This window comes from Lampetra planeri, chromosome 3 (genome assembly GCF_965212315.1).
Source record: "Lampetra planeri chromosome 3, kcLamPlan1.2.h2, whole genome shotgun sequence".
In the NCBI taxonomy this organism is placed as follows: domain Eukaryota; kingdom Metazoa; phylum Chordata; class Hyperoartia; order Petromyzontiformes; family Petromyzontidae; genus Lampetra; species Lampetra planeri.
In genome coordinates, this window is record NC_136109.1 from 1941353 (window position 1) to 1952661 (window position 11309).

Genomic DNA, 11309 nt, shown 5'->3' on the forward strand with positions numbered 1-11309 from the left:
GAGACACGTTTCAGTGTCTCATCAGCAGCGCCAGGCTTGTGTGAACCAACAATGCTGGTGAACTGCCAGACGGAGTTGTAGGCAGAGGAACGTGGAATTTCCACCACCCCCTCTGCGAGGGCTGTGGACGGGAGATGTGCACAGATGGGGGCCTCAATGCGGGGTTCGAGCCGGGGGAGATCTGGCGCTGTCTGACTGCCCCTCGCCTCGCGCTGCTCAACACGATTAGTCACCCTTACTTCGTACGACGTTCATAATTTTGACTGTGCTGTTTGTTGCTGGCCACTTGGCATTTTGAGTTATTTGTATTTCCCTTGCTCAACCCGAGCAGGAAATCTCCACCGTGTACATGCGTGTTGTACTGTCTGTGTGTGCGCGTTGTACTCTGTGTGAGTTGTACGGTGTGTATTGTATTTCGTGTGAGAGTTCTACTGTGTATGTGTGAGAGACAAAGGCGGTCGGGCGTTGTGCTGGCCACCCACCCCCTCATGTGCCGTTCCGCCGTTCATAGGTGCTCGCTAACAGCACTTTCCCCAACAGTTTGTGAAGGCTACACGGGGTATCTGTGTATTTGTGAGAGGGAGAGAGTTGTAAGGCAGCGAGTGTAATTCATGTGGCCAGCGTTTTATGTGTGGACTTTGTAAGAGTGGTTTCTGCGTTCAGGATTTTGGGAAAATGCCTTTATTCTCGCTGCTCTGCGGTAACGCTCGGCCGGCTTGACCAGAGTGGAAAAAATGTTCGAGTTGGGCGATCGAGGGGTGAGCGTGGCGCCAGGGCTAGAAGGGGTTCACGGTCGCCCGCAGCCTCACCGTGGGGCCACTCGCTCTACAACCCCAGGGCAATGCCGTCACATCTACACACTGTGATCTTGCGCGCCACTGAGCAATGTTACGTTGTTGATCACGTGAACGCAGCTGCTGAGCGAAACGTCAAGCAGCCAGCGACAGACAGCACTAAGTTGCAATGGATAATAAGAGTCTAACGCGTTTCCTGATTGGAGTAAGGTTTTTTATTATGAGAGTTTTGGGGAAAGGAGACGATGGGAGGCGATGCCAGAGTGGAGCAGTGCAAGGGAAGGGGCAGAGAGTGATGTTACCTGCAGTGTGGTGAGTGGGCGTGTGAGTGGGTGAGTGTTGTAGTGACCTGCAGTGTGGTGAGTGGGCGTGTGAGTGGGTGAGTGTTGTAGTGACCTTCAGTGTGGTGAGTGGGCGTGTGAGTGGGTGAGTGTTTTAGTGACCTGCAGTGTGGTGAGTGGGCGTGTGAGTGGGTGAGTGTTTTAGTGACCTGCAGTATGGTGAGTGGGCGTGTGAGTGGGTGAGTGTTGTAGTGACCTGCAGGGTGGTGGTTAAACACAGCGTGGTGGGGGATGAGATGAAACAGGCGGTGTCTGCTTCAACCGAGCCCTCAACACGGAGGAGGAATCATTTGAGTGCAGTCTACGAATTGGAACACTTGTGTGGCGTTTTGTGCGATCGTGAGAGGTGGCGGTGGTGGCGGCGGTGGCGGCTTGGGGAGGAGGCCTTCATCCAGCAGTGGATTGACCACGGCTGACGGTAACGACGGCGGCGGCCCGTTGTGTTTTTTTTGTGAGCGATGCGAGAGTTTGCATTGCAGACGAATAATCACGGAGGAGGACATCTGTCAGAGAAATGAGTCAACTTTAATGGAAATTACACAGGTGACCATTGACAGATACAAAACAGGGAATAGCATGGCCTTGCCAGTGGAGTTAAAGCTTAAGTCCTTGTAAAATACCCGTTTAGTTACAAAAAATAAGCAGTGGAAACTATAGGATTTTAATAAATACAAATTCATAAAAAAACACGTGAATTGTTCCCGTACCCATTTGAAAATACCTTCGGTATAAAACTACGACCACTGCCACGACCACACGCCGATCGGCTTGCAGCAGCGGCTGATTTCAGCTGATGCCACAGTTTGCAGTAAGAAGCAGAAAAACAAATCCACTTGAATAGTATAATAATAACACCATTCCTTCCGCCCGTTCACCATGTTCTACACGCACTTCACCGTCAGCCGTGGTCAGTCCACTGCTGGATGATGGCCCATTTGCATTCGTTCATACAAAACGATTCCACGTTAAGTGTGCATTCCGGCCCGAAAGGTGAGGCGGGTGGGAGTGGTGGCGCAGTGGTTTGCACACTCCGCTCACAACGGCCAATGCCAGTGGTGAGTTGCGTCCCAGCTGCGTATGCACCCCCGCCTCCTGACGCCACCATTCACCAATCCACACACAGACCGGCGTGGTGAAGTATGGTCAAACAGCTTGTTATTTTGTGGGGAGGCCTTCATCCAAGAGTGGATTGATGATGGTTGTCGATGATGACGATGGCGCCAGTGGCTACGACTTTTTATTATTTATATCGACGAGGCTGAGCCACATCAATGTCAATGTGAAACTTATTGCATATTTATTTGTAACATTGGTAAGAAGATTCTTTGGCAATATATAAAATGTGCATCATTGCTTTGTATACACGGCACGAGGATTAATGCTGTTTAACGAGCAACGCTAAAATAGATTTACACCAACTGTACACGCATTCTCAACGCACTCTATTGTGTTTTACATTCCAGCGACGTTGTGTTCCGATTCCTCATCTTTCTTTCGGTGGTCCTGCGGGAAGCAGAGCCACCAGTCCGAATGACAGACTACGCCCATTGACAAGTCGACATCAGCGCAAGAAGAACCGCACAGAGGTGAGAGATGGACAGCCGCATTCCAGAATCAACGCAAACCGGTGAACACAAAAACCGCCCACCCGTCTTTGTTTCCCAAATGCTGACGTTTACACACAGAATCGGCTATTCATTTAAGGCAGAGTCGACCTCGGGGAAGCCCAAAGTCGGTTCATAGATCCGCCACTGTTATTGGTCGTGAGCGAGAATCAAACTCGGGTCACCGGCCTCATTCACTCGCTCGCTCACTGCTCTGCAGAAACACCGCTGCACAGGCTTAGGGACTGCGGTGATGACCCAGAGAGTCTGGGAATTGGCGTCTGTGAGTGGCAGCAGGAATTCAGAATCAGAATATGTATTTATAGTGGAGGAATCCGATGAGCTATAAATCTCTTTTTCACAGATGTCCACCAGATTGATTGGAACCGAGCTCTGGTAGCTGTCGAACTGTGCTGAACTTTATCGCCGTACACGTGGCGGTGGAGAAGTGCCGGCACACACTGGTAACGCCACGCCGGCACTTCTCACAACGTCTCCGTTCCTCCTCACTGCGATTCTTCAACAGAGGGGAAGTGGCAGTGAGTGCCCGCGTGAGTGTCCGCGTGAGTGTCCGTGTGAGTGTCCGTGTGAGTGTCCGTGTGAGTGTCTGTGTACTTGTCCACCGTTTTCAATATCATTTATAATGCAAAATTGCTTTTTCTCTGATTTATATTTGTTTGTTTCTGCTCTGGTGGCTGTTTGCTCGCTTGCCGTACTTCGTTACGTTCTCACTCCTGCCATTGTCGTGACCCAGGCCATTCTGGCAATCGAAACTCATCCTGCCATCCTGAGGTCCCACCCGCTTCAACAAAACACACTTGAACCTTGCGAATAGGAACCTTAGCGAATAGGAACCCTGGCGAACATGAACCTTAATGAATAGGGTTCGTTTCGGCACTGCTATATTTGCATTTCCACTGCCGAGTCCACATCAGCACAGTTCTCACCGACTCCGTGCTGACTGAGAAATGGGACTGGGTTTTGGTGTGCAGTGAAAAAGGTGGCAAGCCTGCCAGCCACTCAGTCACCCGCTCACCCACTCAACCACTCGCTCACTCATCCACTCGCTCACTCATCCACTCACCTATCCACTCACCAACCCACCCACTCACTCACTCACCCACCCACTCACGCCCACTCACAGGCGGACAGGTGCTGAGTCACCTTGTGGCAGACAAGGACAGCTCCCACTGGCGGTGCCCTTTCACATGTGCTGAGATGAGCTGCGGTGTCAAGAGTGGCCCTAGACTCCCCAGCAAATAGGAGGGTGGCTCCATCGACATCATCGTCACCATCGTCACCATCGTCACCATCGTCACCATCGTCACCATCGTCACCATCGTCACCATCGTCACCATCATCACCATCGTCATCGGGAGCCGCTCTGGGCAAATAGCATCTTGAGCTGAGCGATGTCAGCTGAGAGGGTGGCCAGCTCGCTCCTCAACCCAGTGTCCTCACCCCCGCCCGCCCCCCCGGGGCCCCCCAATCCTCCCAGGCCCCCCAACCCACCGGGGCACCGGGATCCCAACCCCGGTCCCAGGGGGCCCCGCAGGCCGCTCACCAGCGACAGCGCTTCGGCGTAGAGGGCGGCCCTCCTCACCGCCCTCACCTCTTCCCCTCCTCGCTCATCACCAACACTGTCATCCAACTTACTTCTCATCTGCTCGCGCCTCTCTTCCATCGTCTCATCCCTGCCATGCTGCTGCTGATGGGGATGATGAAGGCGAGCGATCGGCTGAGAGTGGCTCTCCTCGGGGCTGCTGGCCACCTTGAAGCGCAGCTTGTGCGGGAGGTTTTTTACAGCGGCGGTGGTGGCGCAGATGGCGCCGGCGTTGGATTCTGGCGACGAGACGGAGGCGCCGGGAGATGGGGCCGGGCTGGGTGCCGGCAGAAGAAACGCCGGAGCGTCGTGTCCACCGCCACTGCCACCGCGGTGCGATTTAGGCCACGCTGTGGGAGATGATGACGCAGATGACCCGAACGTCTCGATGGATGGAGAGCGAGACAGCTGGTTGTGTAGCTGTTGATGGTGCTGCTGCTGCTGATGGTGCTGCTGCTGATGGTGGTGATGAAGGCGCGCGCTGTTCTGCTGAAGGGCGTTGCGCACAAACGTGGCGGTGCCAACGGACAGCCCGAGAGGCAACGCCGCATCCACGGCGCTCATCTGCGTCGGATGAAGCAGCTGGTGCTGCTGATGATGCTGATGATGCTGATGATGCTGCTGATGCTGCTGATGATGAAGGTGGCGGTGGTGGTGCAACGGCGCCGCCGCCGCCGAAAAAATGCCGTGAACGGGCGACGGGAAAATCAGCGCGGCGCCCGCAGCTCCCGCGGTGGCAGCTCCGCCCGTCGCCCCCCCACCCAGGGCGCCGTCCCCGCCGCCGGGCGCCAGCATCGGGTCGCGCACCAGGCCGTAGCGCAGCTTCAGCGCCAGCAGCTCGGTCTTGAGCCGCGCGTTTTCGTCGAGCAGCGCCAGCACGCGCGTCTCCAGCACCAGGTCGTTGTAGCGGCGCTTCTCGCGCGAGCGCTTGGCTGCCTCATTGTTCTTGCGCCGCTTGTCCCAGTAGGAGGCGTCCTTCTTCTCGTCGGGGATGAACTCGCGCTTGCGCCGCTGGTTGCCGTAGTGCCCGGACGAGCCCCCGTCCTCCTGCTGCTCGTGATTATGCTCGTGATGGTGATCGTCATGGTGATCGTGATGCTGCTCTTGATGATGCTCGTGATGCTGATGACGCTGCTGCTGCTGATGATGAAGATGGTTCTTATAGCGATGGTTCTGTTGTCGATCTTGCTCGTCCTCCTCCTCCTGTTGCTGCTGCTGATGCGGAGACAACTGCTGATTATGCTGCGGCTGCTGCTGTTGCTGATTATGATGTTCCTGCTGTTGCCTGCCATCCATGTCGGTGATGCCCTGAGCTCCCTGCAGGGCACGTGACCCCAGGTGCAGGAGGCCGTGCGCCGGGTTCCACAGCGGTGGAGTGTTTGGTAGATGCCCACCACCGCCGCCACCACCACCACCGCCGTTCTTCAACAACAGCGCCGTCGTCGCCTTCTCCACCACCACCTCCTCCTTCACCGCCTCGTCCACCTCGTCGTCCGTCACCTGGAGGAGCGATGAGGTGAGCCCAGAGCTGTAGCCGTGGGCGAGGTCGATTGCCATTGAGGTGGAGCAGGGGGGCGACAGCACCTCGCTCGTGGCAGGCATAGCCCGCACGCTCACTCTCCTCACCTGGTGAGCAGTGTGGTGGGGGAAGGAGGAAAAAATTGCGGGGGGGGGGGGGGGAATGAGGGTGAGTGGGGTGAGTTGGTTAGTGAATTGTCGATATCGTTATCGTCGTCATCATCATCAGCAGAGTGGTGACACAGTGGGTGGTGATGCTCGCGCCTCACAGCAAGAAGCCTCTGGGTTCGCCTCTTCTCTGGGGAGTTTGTTCTCCACCTGTTTTACAAAGTGTGAGTGAGTGTGAGCGAGTGTGAGCGAGTGTGAGTGGGGAGCGGTGGTGTAGCGGTCAGCGCACTGCGCTACGAACCTGGCGACCCGAATTCGATTCCCGACTCGCGGCTAACACCGGTGACGATTATCTGAACGGTCCTGGGCCTCCCCTAGGTCTACTCAGCCTCAAATAAGTACCTGATACGATATGTAAACATCGCCACGAGGGAGACAAAGGCGGCCGGGCGTGGTGTTGGCCACCCACTCTCTCATGTGCCGTTCCGGCCTTCAAAGGTGCTCGCTAACAGCACTTGCTTTAACAATCTGCCAAGGCTATACGGGGGATCTTTTTCTTTGTGAGTAGAGTTTGCATGTTCTCCCACTGTGCTACAAAGTGTGTGAGTACGTGAGTGTGTGGGGTTTGTGTTTGCTCTCCCCCTGCTCTGTATGGATTTCCTGATGATTTCTCCGGTTTCCTCCCATCGCTAAAAACGCACACACACAGTGGAACTGGCATTGGCCAAACAACAACAACCCCACTGCCGAAACATTACCTGCATAATCACTCAAATGGTATCACGCAGCAGCGGGACCCTCCTGAAAGAAAGCCTTGAGACTCGGCGAGCTTTTTCCGGGTGAACACGCAGAGTAATCATCACAATCATCTTCATCCCCCCCTCCCCTCTGTCTAACGGAGTCTCTGAGGTGTCACCCCCTCGCTTACAGGGGCTGGGGCTTTCTCCGGCTTACACTCACAAAACATTTTTATTTAATTAAAATCTTCCATTTCGCTTGCAAGGGCTTCCAGGGTGTCGATCGACACCCTGCAGACCACGTCACGACGCGTGTACCCACACACGCGCTCGTTCGAAAAAGACAAAGAACCCCCGTCGAGCCTACACAGGCTGTTGGGGCAAGTGCCGTTAGCGAGCACCTATGAAGGCGGTTCTGGCCTTCATGGGTGCTCGGGGATCATCCAGACAGAACGACGCGAGGCCGCCTTTGTCTCCTGAGTAATAGTGCTTGAGATACACCACACGAGGTTAATCCTAATCCGCTAAATCCAGGTAGGGGATGCCCATAATTCGCACCTCCGATTAGCAAGGTTGGCTACGTTCCGTGCGAGAGAAGTTCTACTTACATTTATAACCGGTTTAGATGTCCGCCATTGATGTTTGGCCAGAGATGGAATCGAGTCGCCAGGTCCGTGGCGCAATGATAAAACTCGCTAAGCACTGCGCCACCACTCCTCGCATACGCGTACACACCGATACTCTGAAACATGATGGCGAACACGTCATGACACGTACAGAAACGTGATCGTGAATTACTCTGTGTAAATCATTGGCCAAACATCCCGTGGTAGCAGCAGGTCCCTGTATGTATGTACCGTATGTTGAACTTCTTTCGCACCCTACGTAGCCAACCCTGCTAGGTTAGACGGGGCCTTGCCTTAAGGATGAAGGCATTTTCAAAATCTAATTGTTACTTTTTTTTTATTCTGGACCTTTCAAGGCCACGCCAGGAACTTTACATCAGCCAGTTAATTAAATTATTCACTTAATCGCATCAAATCCCACCCTGAACTCCCTATGCCCGCTGCTGATCCTGCCTCAGTTGCCCATTCGTGGAGCTCTATGTAAGTCTCGGAGTCTCTATGCAAGTTAACGTCGACTGACTTTACGAGATGTAATACGGCAGCGACGGTTGCCATGCTATGTAAGGGTTCAATATTCTTCTGCTAACCCAGTTGCCTAGCAAAGGCCCACAAACGGCAAGCGGCCAGCAATAAACAGCACGATTCGAGTTGTAACACGCCTAGCTAGGAGTTGACGCGCGTCTTTAAATCAGCAAGGTTGTTGTAAGAATGGGGGAAAAGAGACGATGGGAAGGATTTACAAAGTGGTGAGTACGTGGGTGGGTGGGTGGGTGGACGAGTGAGTGAGTGAGTGAACGAGTGAGTGGTGAGTGAGTGGTGAGTGAGTGAACGAGTGAGTGGTGAACGAGTGAGTGGTGAGTGAGTGGTGGGTGAGTGGTGAGTGAGTGGTGAGTGAGTGAGTGAACGAGTGAGTGGTGAGCGAGTGAATGAGTGAGTGGTGGGTGGGTGGACGAGTGAGTGGTGAGTGAGTGAATGAGTGAGTGGTGAGTGAGTGAATGAGTGAGTGGTCAGTGAGTGAGTGAGTGAACGAGTGAGTGGTGGGTGGACGAGTGAGTGGGTGAGTGAGTGGTGAGTGAACGAGTGAGTGGTGAGTGAGTGAACGAGTGAGTGGTGAGTGAATGAATGTGTAGTATTGACCTGCAGCGCGGTGGGTGAACCCAGTGTGGGTGCTGTCTCGAGAGAGAGAGAGGGTGGTGTGTGGTTAGTGTGTGGTTAGAGAGGGTGGTGTGGTTAGAGAGAGGGTGGTGTGGTTAGAGAGAGGGTGGTGTGGTTAGAGAGAGGGTGGTGTGGTTAGTGTGTGGTTAGAGAGAGGGTGGTGTGGTTAGTGTGTGGTTAGAGAGAGGGTGGTGTGGTTAGAGAGAGGGCGGTGTGGTTAGTGTGTGGTTAGTGTGCGGTTAGTGAGAGGGGTGTGTGGTTAGAGAGAGGGTGGTGTGGTTAGTGTGTGGTTAGTGTGTGGTTAGTGAGAGGGGTGTGTGGTTAGAGAGAGGGTGGTGTGGTTAGAGAGAGGGTAGTGTGGTTAGTGTGTGGTTAGTGTGTGGTTAGTGAGAGGGGTGTGTGGTTAGAGAGAGGGTGGTGTGGTTAGTGTGGTTAGAGAGAGGGCGGTGTGGTTAGTGTGTGGTTAGTGTGTGGTTAGAGGGAGGGTGGTATGGTTAGAGAGAGGGTGGTGTGGTTAGTGTGTGGTTAGAGAGAGGGTGGTGTGGTTAGTGTGTGGTTAGAGAGAGGGTGGCGTGGTTAGTGTGTGGTTAGTGTGTGGTTAGAGAGAGGGTGGTATGGTTAGTGTGTGGTTAGTGTGTGGTTAGAGAGAGGGTGGTGTGGTTAGTGTGTGGTTAGTGTGTGGTTAGAGAGAGGGTGGTATGGTTAGTGTGTGGTTAGTGTGTGGTTAGAGAGAGGGTGGTATGGTTAGTGTGTGGTTAGTGTGTGGTTAGAGAGAGGGTGTGTGAATGTGTTTCAGCACTCGCCCCACTCGTGCTCCCAGAGACGCGACCCCGCTAGGGCAGCGTGCGCGCCTGTGTCTGTGTGTATCTGTGTGTGTGTGTCTGTGTGTGTGTACCTGTGTGTCTGTGTGTGTGTCTGTGTGTGTGTATATCTGTGTCTGTGTGTATCTGTGTGTGTGTGTCTGTGTGTGTGTATCTGTGTATCTGTGTGTGTGTGTATCTGTGTATCTGTGTGTGTGTGTGTGTGTATCTGTGTGTGTGTGTATTATGTATGCATAAGCGTGTGTGTATGTGTGTGTGTGTATTATGTATGCGTAAGCGTGTGTATCTGTGTGTATTATGTATGCGTAAGCGTGTGTATCTGTGTGTGTGTATTATGTATGCGTAAGCGTGTGTATCTGTGTGTGTGTATTATGTATGCGTAAGCGTGTGTGTATCTGTGTGTGTGTATTATGTATGCGTAAGCGTGTGTGTATCTGTGTGTGTGTATTATGTATGCGTAAGCGTGTGTATCTGTGTGTGTGTATTATGTATGCGTAAGCGTGTGTATCTGTGTGTGTGTATTATGTATGCATAAGCGTGTGTATCTGTGTGTGTGTTTTATGTATGCGTAAGCGTGTGTGTATCTGTGTGTGCGTATATTATGTATGCTTAAGCGTCTGTATCTGTGTGTGTGTAAGCGTCTGTATCTGTGTGTGTGTGTGTATTATGTATGTGTAAGCATGTGTGTGTATCTGCGTAAGTGTCTGTGTGTGTAAGCGTGTATGTATCTGTGTCTGTGTTAGCGTGTGTGTTTGTGTAAGCGTGTGTGTATGTATGTGTGTGTGTCTTTGTGTATGTAAACATGTCACTGTATATCGCATGCTATTGTGAGTGCCCATGTGTTTGTGTGATCTCCTGCCAGCGAGCCTTCCACACTTCACTTAGCCTCAAGGTGCACCTAGCCTGGCACAGGCGCTGTGATGACGTCACCACCACTTAGTGGCAAATTCCGGCTGATGTTGTTGAGTACTGTGTACGTTCGGTGTATACCTATGTATGCGTGTTTGTGTATGTATGTAGGTATATATATATATATATTCTATACGTGTGTGTGACTATAGTGCGTGAGTGTGACGGTACAACAATGTCATAATGTAAGCGTGCGCACATGGTGTGTGTGTGTAACTGTGTGTGTGTAACTGGGTGTGTAACTGTGTGTGTGTAACTGTGTGTGTGTAACTGTGTGTTTATTATGTAAGCGTTATGCTTTGACTGAACGCAAGTGTATGCACACAGCCACACGTGCAATGCACGAGGTGTCTGCAAGAAGCTCTCACCTGCCTTTAAGCACACTCGCCCGCACACAACGTATCGGATGGCCAGCCAGGTAAGATACTCGAAGTTCCAACTACCCCGGCAGGCACTCGATATATCATCGACCCCGCCCTGGACTAACTCCCCTGGCTGGTACTGAGAACCAACCTGACCAGCTCGGTACGCAGCGTACTAACTACGCTGCCAAGGTACTCGAATGACCACAGACCCTACTCTGGGCGGCAATCGGGGTACAGGACCAGCAATGCCCCCTCGCTACTCTCCTTATGGCTGGGCTTGTGGTGGCGCTCCGGCCCTTTTATAGAGTCCCAAGCCCCGCCCCCCACACAGGAGGAGAGAGTGGGGGGTGGGCTGGGGGGGGCTGGGGGGGGTGAGCGAGTGCACGGCTGGCGTCGCGTGCAGCGAGCGATGCGCGGGGCCGGGTGAGGACATGGAGAGAGGGGACGAGACGAGTGGCCGGGCAAAGCTCAGATGAGGCGGCTTAGTTCGATACTGGGATACGCTTGTGTCTGTACACATGCACATACATTTATATACGGACCGACAACAAATCGCCCTGGATGGCAGGGGCAAGCACAGCGCGCGAAGGTGGTGTGGTGTGGTTAACACCACGCTCGGCCACCTTTGTCTCCCTAGTACCCATTTTCAGGAGGCCAGGGACCGGGTTCAGTCAACCCATGGCACCTCTGAGTCTGTCCCGTGACCTCCTGTAAGGAAGCCTTCGACA

General features: G+C 53.5%; 1 protein-coding gene across 4 annotated transcripts; it reads right to left on the reverse strand.

Moving 5' to 3' along the window:
• Positions 1-1641: 1641 nt before the first annotated feature.
• On the reverse strand, positions 1642-10840 carry LOC144736108 (uncharacterized). 4 transcript variants are annotated; one of them, XM_078618680.1, is made up of 3 exons: positions 10585-10840; positions 6727-6769; positions 1642-5968 (listed from the first exon to the last, which is right to left on the reverse strand). In XM_078618680.1, the coding sequence occupies exons 2-3, from the start codon at positions 6730-6732 to the stop codon at positions 4109-4111; spliced, it is 1866 nt and encodes a 621-aa protein (XP_078474806.1). In that variant the 5' UTR covers positions 6733-6769; positions 10585-10840; the 3' UTR covers positions 1642-4108. The 4 variants fall into 4 exon arrangements, with proteins under 4 accessions (XP_078474806.1, XP_078474807.1, XP_078474822.1 ...); XM_078618681.1 differs by lacking the exon at positions 6727-6769 and adding an exon at positions 7314-7447; XM_078618696.1 differs by lacking the exon at positions 6727-6769 and having other exon boundaries at positions 10589-10840.
• Positions 10841-11309: the final 469 nt, after the last annotated feature.